We start from the raw sequence: 21592 nt of genomic DNA on the forward strand, positions 1-21592 counted from the left end.
AAAATGGTACTTTATTGTCTTACTTAAAAATAAAACACACACACAAAAAGAGCATATGAGTTTCAATTTCTTTTTTGTTTTTATTCCAGGTTGGCATCAAGTACCAGTTTTTCTAATCAAGCAGAAAGGTATGGTAGCAAAGGATACCTTGACTAAAGTGAAACAATCAATCTAAATCATCATCTTCCCTGACCCTAAAATCAACAAAATTTAACTTTTAAAAAATGTTATTTAATATTTGTGAGTAAAAGGAATAAAATGTCCTTTATACTTATTTGAAATATCCTGTATTTTCTGGAGATGAACAGGAGCCCATATTCATATGTGTTAAAGCTGGAAAAAATCAGATTCAGATGCTGTTTGGACTTCACAATTTCAGTGTAGCTTTTTCTAACTGGTTCTGTGTTCAGTATTTGTCTTGATAAACTATCTCCATAAATTCAATCAAGTGAATCCTCCTTGGCCATGGAGAATCCCTGGTAGTGATGCCTCATTATGTAAATCAGATGCTGAATAGGATAAATTCATTTTGTGAAGCTGTAAAGCATGTTAAGATGTGCAATTTATGAGTAAATAGATAATACTTAGGCTTTTAAAATTAAACCATTCATTTATGAATGATTAGGGAGTACTTAATCTTTTGAAGGAAACTGCAAGAGGCAAATGAATATTATAATGTTTTTGTTTACCTGTTGTTCATGTGTTTTATGAAAAGCCGGAAACCTTATTATGTGTCATTGAAATACACAAGGTGAGAGCAGGGTTGTATTTCAAATTCAGATGACTCACAAATAAAACTATGTGGGGAATCAGGAAAAATAGAGGTATTCATTGAGACAAATACTTTAAGTATGTGTATGTAATTTTTAATCTATTCATAGTTGAGCTCAAGTCATAAAATCAACATGCTGTACTTTTTTTCAGGATCAGGACACTTCTGTTTTTGAGTGTCTCACTCATAGCTGAACAATTCCATAATTAAAAAGAATAGCATCATCTTTATTTCCTCCATGTAGTCAGCAATAACAAGTGTTTAATCTGCAATGCAATTTTTGTCTTCTTTTCCCTTCATTTTCAGCATGATGATCCCTGGAAATGCTGCAGGTGTGGCCAAGCAGTTCCTCCGTTGTGTGTTCCATCAGCTGGCTCCCAATGGCATCTTCCCTCAGCTTTTCCAGAGCATTATTAAAGGTAATGTGCAATACCTGAGTGCTTTTCTGACCCTCAGGTTCCTCTGTATGAGCAGCCATTGTGAAAATGTCATCATTCAAATTTCAGATGGAAGCTTCTTACGGACCTTGGCTACGTCTCTGATGGACTTCAGTGAGCTGAGTTCCATCGCTGCTCTGAGCCAGCTGTTAGAGGTATGTTGACAATTGGCTCTGTTAGTGATGCTAATTTTATTAGCATTATCAGGGTCATTTCTTGTCATTTGAGTTCAAACTTGCTTCATCAAAACCACTGAATTTTTGTTTTGTCCTCCCTGGAAGTAATTAGGCTGTCCTCACCATTGGTAGTGTGCCCCATTCCTTCCCCAAGCACTGCTTTTTGTTTTCAGGAACATTTCTACTCATACATCTCAGTTCTCCCTCTTCATTTTATCTGATGACAGTTTCTCTTAAGTATTCCATAAATCTATTGCCTGCCTTTCCCTGACTGCCTTCTATGTAGCTGGCTTATTTCTACTGTACCATTTTTCCTCCTGCTAGAACTAGTCCCTTGCATGTGTCCTGTTCTTCCAAGAACATGGCAATTGCCTCATACAAGATGTTGGCATCACTTTAAAACTGTTCATGTCTTTTCAGGCCTCACCCTAGGACACAAGCCACAAAAGCATACATGGTCTATGGAACATTAATGAACGTATCTTCTTTGAAACTGTCTAAAAGAAAACATGAAAAATCTGCTCCTGAATACTTCAAATTTTGCTTTTTCTACTGCCATGCCAGTCTGAGCAGATTATGAGTTAAGACCCTGCTTATAACATTTAGGCTCAAAATCTTTTGGTCAGTACTTTAGGAACTCCAGACTAACTTTCACATACACAGCTCAAATTCCCAGCACAACACTATCATTAACATAATAGAAAAAGTATGCAGTATTTGGTCTCAAACTCAGCACTTCCAAATGCCCTGTCAGGGACCATTTCTGCACGTGTATGATCGATCATTCACAGTTGTCGTTTCCTTTCCCAGGGTTTAAACAACAAAAAGAATTTGCCAGCAGGGGGTGCGATGCTCCGCTGTTTGGAAAACATTGCTACCTTCATGGAAGCCTTGCCGATGGATTCCCCCAGCAACCTCTGGACCACAATTAGTAATCAGTTTCAGACCTTCCTTACTAAACTCCCATGTGTTTTGCCTCTTAAGGTATGATGTGTGGGCATCTGAAACAAGCTGTATTGCCATTGGTCAGAATGTACTGAAACTGTGCATAAACAATCAGAGTGGGTTGTTGTGAATGTTTCCTAATGATTCAGCTGATATTTCCAGAGGACTGGATTTATTGTATCTCTGATCCATCCCTTTAATTATGTTTTCTGTGGGTACCAACAGCAACTCTGACCAGGGTACTTTTCACTTCTTTCTCCTATGCATTTTCTATGCCCTATCTCTGTCAGATTAGAACACTGCATTTGAGACAATCAGTATTTAGACAATGAAAATCCATCTGGTTTTAACTGTTAAAACTAAATAAAACTCTTAAGAAGAGCAGCACCACCTAATTAATTTGCTGAAAGTACACCGTAGTCAGACAAGCAGAGGGAACTGACACTACTGAGACTTGGGCCTAGCCTGTTTGGCTGACCAGGTTGTAGTTCTGATTGTGATAGAATATTGTTACAGGAACTGAATGCAGAAGCTCTGATTTATCAGAGCTCAGAAGACATACAGCAGGATCTTATCTCCTGGTGTGTATATTTTAGCAAACACAGTAAGAACTTCTGAGTCTTTCCAGTGGACTCCAGTAAATTAAATGGAATTCTGATGCACTTAATCTGTTTGCTGTGGTGTGAATGAACCCAGTGGTGATTTTTTCTATACAAAGCAGTGTTTTTCTATATGGGCTGAGGGATCCAAAATCTAAATCTGTGACTGATAACATTGTCTTTTAAATTGGTTGTCACCACCTGGCTACAGGAATGAAATTCCTTGGCATTATTATCAGTAGTCAGATCTTGAAACATCTTTAGATTTTAGTAAATTGTGGCTTTATCCTTCAGCACTTACTAAACCAAACAGGCAATAACCATTCCCTCTGTGCATCACCTCAATCTGCTGCATCTTATGTAACTGAAATAAATAAAAACAAATTAAGTGGATCTTAGTGGTTCCAACTGCACATCCACCACTCACAGAACCTTTAGGTGAAGGGTTTACTCTGATTTCCCTTCTATTCATGGGAGGTATTATTAGTAAATACAAGTAAAGCAATTGCTTGCTCCTGCACTTTCCATCTCCTGTTCTTTTCTTTAGGGTCGTAGGGGACACTTTGATATTCTAGATGTTTACAGCAGGGTGAGGCAAGACAATGGATTGATCCTGAAAAGTCCATTCTGTGCTGTAACCTGTGTGATTTACTTAAAATGAAGAGTACATCATAAGGAACAACTTAAGGAATCTGAAACAGCTGCTGCCAGGGCATATTCCGGTGTTACAGGTTGTGAGATGTCTTAATATGTGAGGGAACATATCATAGTCCAAAACAAGCACAGACATATAAAATAAGAGTGATGGTGTGCACCTATGCTGTGTATGTTACCACTGAAGGGGCATTGTGTTCAAGGATAAGCCAGTTTAGAGAAGGTAGTTAAAAATCAATCATCAGGGACCATTTTTCAGACTTCGCTTGTAAGTTATTCGTAGCTGCTACCACTATAAGCAAGATATGTACACAGAAGGGCGCTAACTTCTTTTCTTTTTCTTTTTTGTCTTCAAATATGTTCAGTGTTCTTTAGACTCTAGTTTAAGAATCATGATTTGCTTGTTGAAGATACCTACTACTAGTGCCACCAGGGTAAGTTCCAGGAGGACAAAATTCTATTGCCTCAGGTACAGCCAGCCTGTGCAATTGTATGAATGTGTTCATTTCCCCTGGCTAGGAAAGCATTATATGTAAGCATAAAATTGTGCAGTCCAATACTGTTTGGAGAATGATAAGAGCTTTGGAATCTAGGTTACAGTGAAGTGGGGGTAGAATTGCATTCTTGTGTGGGTGTGAATGTATATCTTCTTAAAGATTTGATGTTCTCTTTTTTTTCCCCTCTTCTTTTTTTTCTTTAAAAAAAATTAAGGAGCTTCCTCAGACGTTTTTCAGTACAATTCCACTGAAGTCAGTGAGGTTTTCCTGCATAAACTATACAGCATCTCTTATAAACACTGTGTCACAAGTGAAACTATTTTCTAACTTTTTGTTTCTAAGTTCTGACAGAAGCATGAAGGCATATGATACAGCTGTTTGCCCAAAACAGTGTGAATCCCAGGCAGATAGCCTCTGAGCTAAAAATAATGCTGTTCCATTCAGGCATTTCAGAGTTGGAATGCTTCTTTGCTGTTTTGGGCAACGGGTTATTGATTTCTGTAACACATGTCATTGCAGAGTCTTCTGGAACCTTTTTCAAAATTACTGAGTTTTGTAATTCAGAATGCTGTCTTCACTCTGGCCTACCTGGTGGAACTGTGTGGTTTGTGCTACCGAGCCTTCACCAAGGTAACAGTGACACTGCATCTTCCTTTAGGGACAAGTGAAAATAGAACAAAGTAGTGCTTCCCAAAAATAGTTTGGAAGTAAAGATGGAATCAGTATCAAGTTTCAGGCTTGTCAACAGTTTTAACATAGTTTGGTTATAAAGTAGTAATCATGGTTTAGTGCCTTTTAATAATGCTAAGTTTTACATTCACAGTAAAGACACAGATGATGGGAACCTGCTGCAGATGTTGCTCAGAAAAGTTTTCTGATGAGATTTTGGGACTTGCACATTTTTTTCTCATATTCGTGAGATACCTGGTATTCATGCATCACATGAATATCAGTCATATCTTTCCTAGTGCACAAGTTTAGCCATTCACATTTGTGAGTAAAAACTTAAATATTCCTGGTAGTGCCTTTGGAGAGCACAGCTGTGGGGGGAGCAGTAGACAACTGACTAAAATGGAAGACTCCAAGTTAGGAGCTTTCCATCTTAGATCCTGTTCATTCTGTATTGGGTATTTTCCTCTGGCAGGCATGGCTGTTGCTGTGTAAAAAAGAGAACAGTATATGTACACTTTTAAAATGTTTTAAAGATTCCTGGATGAAGGCTATGGTGTACAAATAGCAGTTATTACTTGGGTTCATTTTTGTAGCTATCAGTGAGAAGTTTGACAATAAAAAAGCAATTGAGCCCCTGGTCATGTATACTTCATTATGTAGATTGTCAAGGTAATGAGCAAAAATGTTGCTTTAGCCACTAAGTGCAGTTTTCCATCCTTGCTACATTTGTCAGAACAGTAATTAATCCTCAGGAAACACTCTGTCATAAGTAGCTACATGATTTTCTGTTTTGATAATGTACAACTGGAACATGCATTCTTTCAGTCTTGTTACGACTTAAAATATCACTGTACAAACAGTGAAGAAGAAATGATGAAAGCAATGACACTCTTTCAGAAAAACTGCACCACAAGAAAATAAGAAACATTTTTACAAAATGTAATGGTTTGAAGCATTAAATAGAAATTAATTTACAGTATGTTTAACGATAGCAAGCAAGTTCTAGCTTTTTGTCTCATTTGAAAGAGAAGAGTTTATGCAATGGAATAATCCTGAATACAGAAGGGATTGCCTAGCTTTTGGAATTATTTTGAGTTGTATCTATAGTCAAGGCTTTGGGCAAGGAAAAATGAGTAAAATGTTAACGTGAACTCTAATAGTGTTAGATACCCCTCTTGCATTTGTGGTCTTATCAGAGTGTTTCATGTATCTGCTAAAGCAAATGATGAACTACAAGAAATTTTTCACATTCCTCAGGCTCTGAAGTTTCAGAGATATGTAGTTAAAACCATGGTGTTGGAAAACCCACATGTGTGTCTTACATGCTGCCTGGTTGATTGTTCTATTAATGTAGTGAGTACTTAATTGCACACAGGAAATTTGGATTACAGTGCTTGGTAAGTCTTCTTGATTTAGTTTAATGCAACCTGATGACCCAGAAATGGAAGCATTAGTGAATGTTCTGCATTGTATGGCCACAGAATAGTTAATTTAGTGGAACTCCACACTACATTATCTTTGCTATTTCTGAAAGCTTACTGTAGTTTTGCCTTAGAAGTGTCAAATTAATGACTGCAGTTAGAAAAAACACCAAATCAGTTATGATGTCCGTGTTTCTCTACAGTGCAAGTCACTGTATGTAAATAAGAATGTTGTGGTAGAGGACTACATAGAAGTGAATTCCAGAAGGAATATAATTGTGAGCATTGAAACTATTCAAATGTAATTGCTTGTTTTGCAAATTTGAGTGTGCTGACTGGAACAAAACAGCAACTTTCAGCTGAGCTGTGGAGGATTCTTATCTTTTCAAAGAGCAAACTACTCCAGCATGCACTTTGTAGAGGTCAGTGCTGTACAACCACTCCAAATCTATTTTTTAGGAAAAAAGATCCAACATTTTCCTAACAGCCTATGGCAGGAGTATCTGAGTTTCTCTTGTATTGGATCCTGAAGACTCACGTCAATCTGATATTTCCTTGTCTGAGTTTCTGTTCCAGGTCAGCAATTTGTTTCTTTCAGTGCCTTTGGAACTCTCAGTTGAGAGTACCATCTCTTCTGTGGATTGTAATCTTATCTTTAGTTTTCCTTTCAAGTGTCTTAAGGTCCTAAATGGACACTTTCTGGCTTTCTTATCTCTTAGAACTGCAGAAGCTTGAACCTAAACTTAGCCTTTTGCTGGTGTTCTGTTGACCCTTACTAAGTAAATGCAGAGTGCCACATGATTTTGCTATTGAATCTTTTAAAGAATATTAAGAGGCAGATCTTCAGTATTTTTAATTACTGCAGTATCAGCAGTGATACAATAAAGATTTTTGCTTTATACTGGCCTACTTGGAGGATAGCAATCTCCATTAAAGATCCAAATTGACTCTTATTACTAAGTTTGGACCCTGAGGTACTACTAGAACTTCAGTAGCTTCATGTTCTCCATATTGACATGTGGTTAGTCACAATTTGAAGGTTGCAAAGCTGTTTTCTGTAGGGATACATATTGGCATTAAGTACCAATATAGCTGGATGGAACGTGCCTGGGCTCGTCTGGCCCTTGCTGCTTGACCAAGGGCGGCAGCTGTGGTGGTTTCTCCTCAGAGACACCTTTGGCTGGCTGGATGCTGCAGCTCGGCGCTTGGGACAAGTCCAGGCAAGCAGGAGCTCAGGGTTACCTCTGGTGGAGAAGCTTCAAGGCAAAGTGAAGGAAAAAGGAGTCGGGTTCTGCGGGAGGGTTTCGATGCAGAGCTTTATTCCTGGCACCCAGGCCTCTGAATGCAGCAACAGCTCCAACAGAGCCAGTGAACTGCGTGGTTGCTGTGTCTTATAACCCCAGGGAGAGAGGCAGGGAAGGGACAGGGACCTCACCAACCAGGTAAGGGGGGAAAGTCTCAGGGGACAAATGACACCTGGATAGCCCAATGTCCCCAGGGCTGAGAGGCGTCTTTGAACTCTGCCAATCACACGACGCCCTTGCTGGAATGCCAAGATTGACAGACAGCACTCAGCAAGGGGCAAGGGAGGGGAAGGGAGAGGGTATTGGCACACCTGGGGAAGGAACTGGGATAGCTGAAACAGGCTATTACATCACACTGCAGCAGATACATAGACATGTGAGAGAGTTAATTTGGCTGAACAGTGGCTGAAGTAGTGTATTCCTGACACTTCTGGTATCAGATTTATACATGTGGCTCCCCTGGATGTTATTCTCAAGGAGCAATGGCTTTCTGGCAGAATATAAAGTTTATACATATTTATCACCAGCAGGATGATAGGAATAAGCAGACTTGGGTAGGAAGGATACTTTGGGCCATTGATTTATATGTCATCACTCCTGATGAACAGTGCAGGAAGCAAGAGACCAGATGTCAAAAAATCATTTTGCCTGATTTTGCCTAATCTCTCTTCATCACATGTGCTTAACAAACTTTAAGAGTTTAGACTGTGAGATAGGAGACTCCTTAGAGAAAGAAGCAGTTACCAGTTGTATAATCCCTAAAGCCAAGAAAATCTGGGGTTCATGAATCCTATGCTTCTTTTCCAGTGTTCTGACAGAGCAATTTATTATGGCCCAGTTATATCCTGTATAGCATAGATGTTAGTATGTAAAATAGCTGAATGCTTTTGAAAGAATTATGTCTTCCTTCTTTTTCAGTATGTGTAGGCTACTGGACTGGGTTACTGATAGGAACTTCTGTCCACTCTTTGTGGGGGGATGTAAATGTCAACTGACTTGAATGTGGCACTGCATAATGTCTGTGTCTCAGGTCTGGCAAGGCATTTGATGGTGGGAAAGGACAGTCTTCCCAGGGAATTCTAACAAGTAACCAGGATTTGTTTACACTGTGGGTATTATGCACCATTCTGGTTCTCCATTCCCACTCAGAATATCATAGTGTCAGAAAGTTCAGGTAATGATAGCAAGAATGATCAAAGGGTTGGAGTTCCACATACAGAGCAATAAAGTCAGAGCTCTTTGGTCTGAAAGAGCAGGACCTGATGGAAATGTGAGAGAGGTCTGCAAGGTCCCAAGTGATCCAGACAGGGACAGGTAATTTCATTCCTTTCCAGTGTAAAGAACATACTAAGTTTATAGGAACTAGTCAAAGCAAGTAAAGGGAAGTGATTCTTCAACAGCATGTGACTCCTACCATTTGTGATAAAGGTTGGCATGAGTCCCAGAGGTCAATGGACAGTTATGTCGAAGAGAAATACATTGAGAGTTTTGAATTATACAGAAACCACAGTGATCTCAGAAGTTCCTTGAGCTGAACAAAGTTGGTCAAATTATACATGCTTGCCTTGTTCTTATTCTTCCTTTTGCTTCTGCTTATGGCTTTGTTGGAGATAACTTACTGAAGACATTTGTTCCCATCTGACCTCTCCTGGATATTCCTATATTGTATACTTTTTCTCAGAGCAGCGCTCATGCATGTGAATGTGGGACTTTTGAATATTTGTCCCCTCAAGAAATGGTTTCATAATACATCTGATTCTGGAGTGTTAGCTTCCTGCAAGTTTAGCTGCCTAGACTGCATCAGTATAGTCAGACAAGGACAAGGACTGCAGTTTGGGACCCATTCTGTCATCTAAATGTGTTATCTGTCTGCCCACTCCATGTAATTGAAGAGGAAACTAGGAGCTTGAAGTATGGTCTCTTGATTCACAGACTGGCATCATAACTTCCATGGAATACACACCATTCTGTTGTTTTGGCACCTTCTCTCAGATCAAGGCCTGATATTTAAAATCTGTTTTCATTCAGAGATATGTGGGTGCTGTGGGAGGCATGCACTGCTGCTGCAAGCTTTGTTAGACAGTGTGCCACACAGCTAGTGTGGGGACAGCAGTGCTCTGAAGAGGAGCACTGGTGACTGATTGGTCTGCTGCAACAAAAGCTCACTCACACTTTCAGCTTCTCGTGTGTGCAGATGGAGGTGGCCTTCAAACTGTCTCTCACTAATGAACCTCACTAAACTTCTCTGAGGAAGAGACAAACAATCCTGTTTTACAGATTTTGTGGAGAACTGAGGCCCTGACTGAGTAGAAATTTTCACACATTTAATTTAAGTGAGCAGGCAAGTGCATGGGATTTACAAGATGGAGGATACCAGGTTTTAGATTTTAAGCACACTTTGGATATGCTCTCATTATTAGACCATTTATTTCATCTCTAATGGTTGTCTGAAATAGAGCATGGTGCTCCTGCTTATCAAAATTCTTGAGTTGTTGTGGTCAATAGCAAATTACGGATTTGTTTAATGTTTTTATCTTACTCTCTAAAGTTGGAGAATGTCAAAGTAAGATGTATAACAAGGCCATCTTATCTCTTGTACCTCCTTGCTGACTCAGCCCTACAACTCTATTCTTAGACTTCTGTGTTCTGATCTCTACTGGCTGATTTCCCCTATGTTTTAAAGTGTTTCTGTGGTAGCAGCTGTAGCCAAGACTGTTTTTATTGTGGAAGTGGAAAAGTACTGCCAGTCTAATGAGTGGAAATAGATGGTCCAAGCAGCTGTAGTGGAAGCACTCTTGTTAAAGGGGAATAACAGCAGAAAGAGAGTATGGTGAAATATAGACAGGTTTTGGCAGCTTCAGTGAAAGAATAATGCTAAATACTATGCCAGTTTTGTTCTTCTGTGTAATTTCTTACTGCTTTCCTCTTTTCTCTTTTCATGGGACTCCTTAATGAAAGCTGTGTTTGCATACCTGGGTTTTATAACTATTTTATAAAATCTATCTGTATTTCATGTGTGAAATACTAAATCTTGCATATAATGTCTGACAAAACAGCAAAGAAAAATCACCTTCATTGATGTCTCTTTATTAAGTCTGTAGAATAATATAAATTATGAGTGATGTTGGCTTTTTTGTTTTTAGACAGCAGAAAGAAGTACATTTTTGTAATTTTGTTATTCTCAAACTTAGATAAAAAAGTATCTTTATGGTTTACTAGTGGCTGTCAGTGAATTTCAGGGCATTCATAATTCTGTGGTTTTTTGTTGCAGGAAAGGGACAAGTTCTACTTGACACGCTGTGTTATATTGGAGTTACTGCAAGCACTCAAGTTGAAGTCACCCTTACCAGACATGAATCTGCTGCTGTTGGTGCAGGTACAGCAAATTCTGATGTAATTCTCATACTGATCCTGGCTTGGCCCAGGTTTGGGAGTGGGGCAGAGGCTGAAGAACTGAGTCCAACATGATTACAGAAAGTACCAGCAATGTCTGGGGAAGCAAGAACTTTTTTAATCCAAATCCAGTTGCATTTGTATGCATTGGTGCATACATTTAGGCTGCTACATTAAAATTTAAGAAACTAAATTTGGAATCCAAATTTCTCATAATGATAATGACCTGTGCATCACTGCTCAAGTACTGAAGATCACAGAATATATCTTGAGTTGGAAGGGACCCATAAGGGTTGAGTCCATTGAGTTTTATATCATGTCCTGCTGGGGCAGCTGCCCCTGGTGCTGCCTTTTCTTTATATCCTAGCCTCAAACTCTGTCACCAGCTTGTGTGGGAAGGGCTGCTAGTGGATCATGGGTCACAACTCAGTTTCTGGCAGTAAGCTTGTCTCCACTTCTTGAAGGCCGTTTTCTTTTGACCTGTAGTTTTCCAGCTACGAATACATTGACAATATTTCTGCTGCTTTCATTCTGTGGAGTCAAGCTACCTTTGGAAAATATGAGGAAAAAAGATAGAGGCTTATGAAAACTTCTGCCTCCAAGAAGGCAAGTGCGGCATGGTTTGGCATCACAAGCCTGTCACCAAAACAATTTGCTGAAGTCCATAAAATGTAATCACAAGCACTGGGCTCATTGTTCCAATGAGATAACAATGATATGTTAGAAACTTAAAATTATAGGGGACCAGCATAACAGCACTTCATAAGGTCTAGGTGAGATGTTTATTACATAGATATCCCATAATGCTCCCAGCATCACAGCTCCATTCACTCCTTCCCTTCCCATTATGGGTCAAAGCTTTATGTAGCTTACTATGGACTCATTTTCTTTTGAGTACTGGTACATTACTCATAGTAAGTAAATTATTTCCAGTTGACAGAGAAATAACACTTACAAATAATATAGCAGTTAGGATAACTCTGAAAACAATTATTATGCCATCAGTGTTAGGGGAAGAAGTTGGGAAGAGAAGAATAATATGGGGGGTTTTTTTGATGCTTAGGGGTTGTTTTTTAAAATCCATTTAAGTTAAAAAGCAGAAGACTGTCTTTTTTTTTTTTTGTTAATTATTATTTAACTCAAACTTACATTTTTCAGTCCCAGTCAATACCATCAAATAACAACCACCAGTCTCTTTCTGTCTTACAGCTGCAGGGATGCACCTTTATACCATGTACATTGGTTTTTGTTGACTTGAACTGATTTTTCCTGTATTGCAGAATGAAGCAATTATTCTGCATTACTCCTATAGTTCAGTCTTGTGGCTACCCTAAAGCATAACAATCCCCTAGTCTAGTCCTTCCTGAATTTGTCATTTGAGAATGCAAACAGGCCATGTCAATTTTGGCAGTGGGGTTTAACTGATTTACGCTTGGGCTTCACATTGAGTCAATTGCCTGAGAGACCCAGTAAGCAAAACTCTCTTACATCACCTTATCTCATAAAGATTAAATGGTATTTGCCTGGGTTTTCCTCCTAGCACTGTTCCCATATGCTGTATTCACTTTGGGATATATTCATACCTTACACAACAGCATCTAATATGGATATAAATGTCTTTTATGATGTCTCTCTTTCAGAGGCTGATGAAGTGATTCATATTTCCTGCCATCCAAAGCAGCCAGCTTCTGTTTTTATGCAGTCAGTGGTGAAGAATAGGGGTTATATTCAGACCATCTGCCATAGATGCCTACTGGAGGCATGATGACTGCTTCTCCCATTGACTGTAAATTGGCAGCTCTCAGTAGTATGTGGTCTGAATCACTCAACAGCCTCTGGAATTGCAACACCATAGTAACCACTAAGCCCATCTTAAGCACCACTGTAATTTAAGAAATCTACCAGTAAAAATGCATATGTCTCTTATTTTTTAAATATTCTCTGCTGCCATTAATAGAATTAAGGGATTGGTTCACTTCTTTACCACACAAAGCCACCAGGATATTAATTCAAATTGTATGCTTTTGAATGAATAAAGACATAGCAGAGTTAACACAGCACCAAACGGAAATGGTTTTAATTTCCAGCAGTCATGTCTCCATGGACATGTTAGCCTGTATGCAAGATTCTATACAGACAGTGCACACAGAATACAGAGATTCTGTCAAACTGTTCCAGATAACAAAGGAGCTGTGATAACTTTAATTTAATGATAGATCAGTCGTGGGCTGACTAACAAAGGAGTTCCTAGAAAGGTACATTTGACACCCACGTTTATCCAGATTACATAGTGCCATCAGTGTCACTGGTGACATTAAGGCTAAGATGAGAGTTAACTTTGTCCCACTTTACAAAGAATGAGAATTTTTAACCAGATCACTCCAATCTTTGCATAGGTGTCATGGGTGATAAAGGGTACATTAAGACTGTCTCCTTGATTTATCCTACCAAATGAAAGGCATCATGTACATGCTGCTGTTCCATGGGTTTCCATAGGAACTGCTTCTTCACACAGCATTTCATTTCCTAGTACTTTTCTCCTGCTCACATTTCATCAGCACACATCTTCAGGATTTCCATTGACTTCAAACTGTACTGGTGTCTCTTTAGAATTTGCTTGTTCAGTTAGTCTCTAAGATTCAGTGTACCTGATCTGTTTTGTTGTAAAGCTTGTGGAAGTGTAAGCGTAAATTCTAGGGCTGTAAAGGATATTTTGAAATACTTTCATGAAGAGTAGTCAGTCATTGAGAGTTCTGCTAACATGCATGCATTAGACAACCATAAAACATGGTAGTCAATATCTGTCTCAGTTTGTGAAAGTACTATTTTTTGATCAGAAGGAAGATTAAGGCTTAGACCTTAGTTGACAGGTTTTTTTTTTTGTCTGCTCTTTCTAAGAAAGTTACATTGCATCACTGTGGACAAAAATTGTTCAAGTGCAGATATAATGTTAGGACAAGAAGTTATAGGAATAAGCAAATAATTTGCAGGGTGTCCAATGCATTACTGAAGCTTATAATGATTAAATAACAGCAATAGCAAGTTTAATGTATGAATGATGTGGACATTGGAGATTTTAGGTCAAGGGATTTGGAAACACAAAGAAACAAGAAAAAAAGGTAAAATAAAAGCATCAGAAAAGCAATGAGAGATATTCTACTGTAGTAGCATGACACTGACCATGTCTCAGAAACAGCCTGTTTATGTTTTCTGGTGCAGAAGTTATATCACACCATACTAGTATGTTGTCAACTTCAAAGCTCTTAATATAATTCATCATTGTAGAACTTCAGTGACATGTTATAATATCACAGTGAAGAATATGGCATCCTGCCTTATCCCTCTCTATCATGGTTCACTCTATAATGAGAGGAATGTTTGATAAATGGAAGAAATAGCAAATATATATTTTTTTCATAAGGAAAGTCTGATTTGTTACATAATATTCTTCAAATTGCTTCTGCACAGCATATGTGTTAATTAAGCACATTAAAGTCAGATTTTTTTCCAAGAAAATTACCTCATTTATAATGGTGAGTTAAGTAGGTTGTTTATAAAGAAAGAGATCTCTAAAGGCAAATTACTATGAATAAAAGCAAGAAGAGATCTGAACTTTTTTAATTTTAAATGAAGTAATGAATAAATTATTAGTGTCTTTAGGTTCCTCAAAAATAATTTAAAATAACTTATCTTTAATCTCTTCTTAGTTTGTTTGTGCAGATGCTGGAACAAAACTAGCTGAGTCAACAATCCTACATAAACAAATGATTGCCTCAATGCCTGGAGTAAGTACTGAACCAAAGTCCATTTCTTAGTTCTGTTCTGATTTTTTTTTTTTAATACATCTTATTCAGCTTGCTTTGCTTCATTTTAATGCTCTTTCTTTTTCATCTCTCCTGATTGGCAAGATGGATTACAGGCAAGGTTGAGATGCTTCATTCTTTTTATTAACAGTGGAAAAGTTCTGAATTTGATGTTGCTTCCTTGCTTTCGCTGATAACCTTTAGTCATGTAGCTTACTGAGCTACATGACTAAAGTAACTGACTTCAGTGGAGCCTGTGCTCAAAAAGACAAATCAAAGATCTGCAATTCTCAATGGGGAGCAGACCAGCTGAATGCATCAAAAAATGGTAGTAGGATGGAAAGCTACAAGCCATTGCCTCCATTCTCACAAAAGATTACCTGATTAAAGAAGGGAGTTAATGGTATTTTTCTGGTAAGTCATTCATCTATACCCTGCTGATGAGTGTAGCTAAATGACAAGTACTCCTTGTCTGGGCACTGAATGTGCACCTGGTGAATATGGAGGAAGTAGCACAATGGGAGGTCTTGACTTGTTCCATGGCACATGACTGAGTACCCAAGCAGATGGAAGAGGGTTAGCCAAGTTTGCTTTACAAGCTGAGTGAGGAAAACTTGTTTCCCTGTGTTTGTCAGATTTAGAGATGACTTAATAAGATCTTTCCCATGTATCTTCTGAAGTGCGTGATTTTTTAAATGCCAATCTTTAATAATACCTTTCCTCCCAACGGGATATTTTAATTTATACTTGCTTTGAATAGACTAATACTGGTGTTACAAGGTGTGATAGGAACATGATCATTTCAGAAGTAACCATAGAAAATTAGGCTGCCTACTGCTTGCATGAAACAGAATAGGTTGTTGGAGAGAAGTCTTGTGCAACTGAGCATTTATTTTCAGAGATTGGAGTGTAGTCTCTTTCATAATTCTGTTATTCAATATTCTAGAACCCAGGTTGAATCCTTTGTGCACATAAACTGGATGAAGGATATACTGACAGAGTTCCCAATGACCATAAAAACCCACTGGTTTTTATTCTGTCATGGAAACTGAACAACATTTGAAAAGCCAGGAGGTGGCATAGTAAGGGAGCATACAAAAATGAGGAGTGCCCAGGTCAGTTGTTTTAAATATAGAATTCTTGCAGTTTTTCAGATTTCAGCCACTAAAACTCAACTGTGGCTTAATAATTCTGTGACTAAAACTAAATCTAGTTCATTTGTATGCTCAGATAGGATAATCAGCTTCTATGCTTCAAAGTGCAGGTAATCAAAAAGAGGCCAAAGAACAGTAGTTTTCTTCTGTAAACTTTACTGCAGTGCTCTGCCCTGAGCCTGTGACTTGGGATGAAGTAGATTTTGGTGACTTCAAAAAGATATCTAATTTAATAATGTGATCATTTAGCCTCAAAAGTTAAGCATTTCTTTTACTTGACCCCTTAGAATGAGGCATCCATAGTTCCTGTTGAATTCAGGCAGCATTATCTTCACCTCAGACTATTAACATGTAAACAGAGGTTTATGTGATACCTAGTGGGTCGGTAGCATCACCTTTGGAAAGCTTCCCTGCAGGGCTCTCTGATCTATTCAAAGCCCTTATTTAATCTGACAGCTTTGTTCTGTTGACTGCTTTATGCACCTCGGGCTCATCTTGTGCTTGCTGAGGGCCAGATTCACATTTCTCACTGTTCTAGGAAAAGGATTATAAAAATCTGTAGTGCACAAATACAGCAAGCACCACATTGAGTCCCTTTGTTTTCCCTTTGAGGTTGTTTTTGCTCTGGCACAGGTGGCTTCTAGTAAGCTTATACCTTTATGATCTTACTGGAACACTGTATAGCTTTAGTGCCATTAAGATGCTGTATTTTGAATGATTTTTTCTTCAGGAATATATAGGAAATATTAATTAGTTTTTTTTGTAAAGGAAAAAACATAACACATTTCAGTGATGTTCATTTTAGTGATGTTTATACATAAAAGACCTGAAGTTATTTAAACTGTTTTTCCATTGTGTAGGCATCTGTGCCTGTGACTGAATTTTGTTTTCTTTGATTGTAACTGATTGATTCCAATTGCAGAAGTGCTCAGCTGCTTGAAAAACTGAGCTGTTCAATTCTCATGAGTTTTTAAGACTAATTCTGGATCACTGTAAATTTCAGGATGACAAGACCAGAATATTCTTGAAAGTTTCATCAGTTGATCTTTTAGTGCTGTCATAGATAAGAGTATTTTATGATGCATGAAGAAATTACAGCAGCTGGGCTATCTTCTCATACTATAATCAGATAAGAGGAGATCATACAGTGAGAAGAAGAACATCAAAGAATACCTATTCCTAATTATTCCAACTAAAAAGGAAAATAAAGAATTTGAGACAGACTAACTGTATTCTGGTGAAGCAAAACCCAGTACTTAAACTTATTTCTTTTATGTTTTAGTGTGGAACAGCAGCAATGGAATGCATGAGGCAGTATGTTGGGGAAGTGCTGGATTTCATTGCAGATATGCATACCTTAACCAAATTGAAGGTTGGTTCTGGCATATATTGATCTAAAGTGTATGAGGTTTTTTTACAAAAATATCTTTTCTGTAAGGAACCTGCCTGGGAGACACAGTAGGAGGTATTTGACGGTGACTGACACGGTTTTTCTCTTTCTCTTGTAAAAAAATATTAGTGCTGTTATAGATTACAGACTTCTGTGGCATTGGTAAAAAGTAGCTTATGTGATGTTGAAATGGAGGCTGATTCTAATATCATGAGCACATAATAAAAATGCAGGCATGATTTTTCTGAAATGTTGATGATGATCAAATGTCATACCAAAGTCACTGTGAGAAGTAGTTGTGTTTAATATAACCCAGGGAAGCATAAAACTCCCTGCCTGTACAACAAAGTACACTCCTGTGGAGGAATCCTGTGTCTCTTATAGATACAAACAGACACTTAAATTTATTGGAAGTTCAGAGCTCATTAAAATGCAATAATTGACCTAAAAAAAGGGGGTGTCCTTTTTCTAATGGATGCTGTTGTTTTAATTGTCAGGTTATATTCTTTTGAAAAAGAAATAGCTCTTATGGCTGTAGTCCAAACTGTATTTTGGTTTCTTTATATTAGTTGGATGACAAATTTTTAAGAGGAGTGATAGGAAAGTACTTCTGTTAGCATAAAATATTTTATTTAGGAATGCATTTCATAAAAAGATCCTAGTAATCATTAGCTAATCAAAACCTAAAATTCCTGTTTCATGGAGGAACTTCATGTCCCTATTATATTTCCTACAGAATGGAAATTCTCTAAGATGTTTTGAAAAATTAGTAGCCTAAGTAACATTGCTGCTCTGAAGCTCATTTATGAAGCAATGAGATGAGAATTTTTACTCTACTAGTTTCTCACACACTCACTTGTTCACTGTCCCTCTGGCCCCTCAAATCCACCTTGTGCCCCAGAGGGAAAACCATATTGTGTGTTAATAATACTTATCACAAAGGAAGAAGAATCCCAGCTAAACTGAAACTTCTGTCTTGAAACTCTCTGTAACTGTATATTACTGGACAAAATATTCCCTTTCTTAAATTCTTACCCTGTTGGCCATTAATTCCTTTGAATTAAAGAAATTAGTCTAAGGGAAGTAGCCTGTTAGGCTGGAGTAAAAATTTACTTCAAAGCACAAAATAATTAATCATTTGAAGTTGAATTGGATTGCCTTCCCACTCTATCCTCTTAAGTTATTCACCCATTTCTGTTAAAGTTCAGAACTGCTTTCACAATAGGTAGCAAATGAATCATAAGTGAGGCAAGAGATACATCTGGTTTGCTAGTTCCACAGGAAAAAAATCAGCTTACCTGAAACCAGGAATGGGGAAAATTTGTTTATAAATACTTGCAGGTATCCTCTCTCCTGTGTAATGTTTCTGTAGAAAACTTTGTCATTTGGACTTTCTCCTTCTGCTCACCTCCCTTGAGCTGTAGTCTGATTTTTAGAATTGTTCTTACAGTGCTGATCTGGTGATTATTTCTTATCCTCAGTGGGACTATTTGTTTTTAAAAATTTCATATATGGATATAGGTAGAACATGAACTAGAACTTTACCTGTTTTTTCCCTTTCATTTTTTGAAATGGGACAAGAAGCTTCCCAAATCAGTCATCTGGCCATTTAAAACGAAGTCAGAAATTCCATGTTGTTTTGATTTAGCCATGTAATACAGGAATCTGAGGACAAGTTAGCTTAATAGGAAAGTCAAATATGACCATAATTTTATGTATTGCAAAGAATAAGCTTTTCTGTCTTATAAAATTAAAAGGCAGTTTTTATTTAAAGAGATAAAACTTCGTGGTTTCAACATGTTTGAGAAAATATTTTTAAGCATTTCTAAGTTTACAAATAGTCAGAACTTCAAAGAAATTCACAGCATCTAGATTCAAATTCTTGCAAGCTCGTTTAATATATTTACTTACATTGCTTGGGTTTTATAACAGAAGTGTTAGTCCCTAGAAAATGAGTCCTGTGATCATCTGGTTGTACAATTTCTTGCAAGTGTGTATTATCAGCAGCATTTGGGGTTATAGTTAACAAAGAATCCTATATGATTTATAGGACCAGTAACAATACCAATAGCAGAAGGTGATTTTCAAATGTTGGTTTTCAAATTTGGAAATTTCTACTCTCTGTAGGAATTCAGAGAACCTGAATTCCTGAATTTCTACTCTCTGTAGGAATTCAGACCTGGTTGGAGTTGTTTATTTATATCCAATGTCTTCTTTTGCATATCCAAGAATAATTTTTTGAAAGAGGCTAATTATTTTCAGTCCTGTATATTAGGAACTACTGCACTATAAAAAAGGTATAAATGTTAATTCTCAAGATAATCTGATTTCAGTGTACCATTTCTATTCAGTTTATTATGGTTTCTTTTCCCTTTGAGATAACATCTTAATTGGTAAAGCTTGGCATGATTTTATTTAGAAAATTCCACCATTTTTGAAGATTTATAATGTATCTGCCTTCGTAACTGTCTATCCTTTTTACCTGTCTGTATAACAGTCATTAAATAGTCATGCTGGTACCTGGGGGTTTTTCTCTTCAAAGAGATTTAAGTAAGTGCAATTTGAGAGTGTAAGTTTCTGTGGCTGGATACTTATCTGGTACGAAAATATTATTGGTTCACTGATTTTTATCCTGTTATCATAATTGGATAACTGATGACCTGATTTTCTTGTGAAAAGCATATGGCTCTCCTTTAAAGCAAGCAACTGCAGTCAGCATGTGTTCTGTTATAGTCTAACCAGAAGGTAATGCAAAGTTAGCTGAATAGAAATTCAGAAGTATCTCGAGAAGCAGCAAGGAAACATCCCTTAAAGCTGGCATAGCAGAATAAATTATCTTTACAAGCATAAATATTTGAGTGTTTCTTGGTGAGAGGTTTGGCTATTTTATTGCCAGAGCTTAAAGGCATTTGTAACTGAATAGTGCAGTATAGCTGACAAGTGCAATATAGGCATATTGCTGGAGAATAAGTGAGCTTCTTTCTGAGCATGTAAATGGGATATTGCACATGGAAGGCATTTCCTGCCCAGATGCTATCTTCTTAAGTGGTTAGCTTATTTTGTTTTTACCTAACCTCTCTGGATATGCAAGCATTAGTTTGTATTTATCAGCTGTTGAGTTTGCTGACACAAAAGCTGCCTATACATTTTGCCCAATTTATATTATGTCTTTTTATTATTTTATTATGGCCTCTTTGAATTGTGGCCCTCTGTGGAAAGATCTGCATCATACTGATGTTACTAATAGAGGGATTGGTGAATTTTAAAAAATCTATTTCTGAGCTTCGTTTTGTAGACACACAGATCCTGGGAAGGAATTGAAAGGGAGTGAAATAGAATATGCTGGGTTTTGGAAGAATTTAGTTCAAGCAAAATACTGGTTTTGGGTAGGAAATCAGATCTTTGCCTTGCAGAGTCACATGAAGACTTGTTCTCAGCCACTGCATGAGGACACGTTTGGTGGACACCTGAAAGTTGGTTTAGCTCAGATTGCTGCTATGGAAATCACCCGGGGGAACCACAGGGACAACAAAGCTGTGATCCGGTATTTGCCTTGGCTCTACCATCCTCCTTCGGCAATGCAACAAGGGTGAGAACACTTCTACACAAAATGGAATACTAAAATGAGTTGGAAATCTTCACAAAATTATGTTTCTATTGCCAGATTCCATAGATAAGACCCACACTAGGAAATGGTGGCAGTGGGACATTCAAACAGCTGCTCAGCAGCTCCCTGATCCTTAACTGAGGAGTCTGTCAATAAAATATTTCAAGTACATGCCAGAGGGATAGTGGAGGTAACTCCAGGGGCTTGACTGGAGTAACACTGGAAATTAATTTGATTCTTGGTCTAGGTGCAGACAGTGAAAAGCACACAGGCACTTGATCAGTCCTAGAATTACAGAAAATATTCTCTGAATTATAGACAAAACAACAGGAAATGGCCATTGAAATTATGGAGTACAAATGAGTGAGAACTAAAGTGTAGGCCTACTGATGTATGATAAACTACTAAGTTCACCTGGCTAAAGTTAAACGAGAGAAATCCTGCTCAAGACATGTTTTCTGTCCCTTTTCACTGAGAGAAATCCTGATGTACAGTGTTTTATTTTCTAAAAAAAGGGGAGTACTGTCCCTTGTGTTACAGTGACAACAAGTGACTTGTTTTGAGTATAGTCAACTGGACTGTGTTTAAACAAACCTGTGTTCCTGTCCCAGCTTTGTCCCAGACTAACAGTCCAGGATTCTGGGGACTAAGGTGTTTAGGCTCCAGTCCATTTAGATACATCTGCATGTGAATATGTGGAGAATATCTGCTTTAGGAGTGCTTAAATCCTTGCATTTTAGTTTCTTACATGTTACAAAAAAAAGGAAC

General features: G+C 37.7%; 1 protein-coding gene across 6 annotated transcripts in view; it reads left to right on the forward strand.

Moving 5' to 3' along the window:
• UNC79 (unc-79 homolog, NALCN channel complex subunit) overlaps positions 1-21592 on the forward strand; it is a 109412-nt gene that overhangs the window by 77739 nt on the left and 10081 nt on the right. For all 6 annotated transcript variants that reach the window (XM_036383823.2, XM_036383825.2, XM_036383826.2 and 3 more), the window contains 10 exons: positions 90-128; positions 1079-1191; positions 1279-1364; positions 2196-2369; positions 3949-4017; positions 4600-4710; positions 10749-10853; positions 14578-14655; positions 17110-17199; positions 20631-20806. In XM_036383823.2, the coding sequence (XP_036239716.1) occupies positions 90-128; positions 1079-1191; positions 1279-1364; positions 2196-2369; positions 3949-4017; positions 4600-4710; positions 10749-10853; positions 14578-14655; positions 17110-17199; positions 20631-20806 (1041 nt within the window). The remainder of the gene's footprint in view (positions 1-89; positions 129-1078; positions 1192-1278; positions 1365-2195; positions 2370-3948; positions 4018-4599; positions 4711-10748; positions 10854-14577; positions 14656-17109; positions 17200-20630; positions 20807-21592) is intronic.

The sequence above is a fragment of the Molothrus ater genome, chromosome 6, assembly GCF_012460135.2.
Source record: "Molothrus ater isolate BHLD 08-10-18 breed brown headed cowbird chromosome 6, BPBGC_Mater_1.1, whole genome shotgun sequence".
Taxonomy (NCBI): domain Eukaryota; kingdom Metazoa; phylum Chordata; class Aves; order Passeriformes; family Icteridae; genus Molothrus; species Molothrus ater.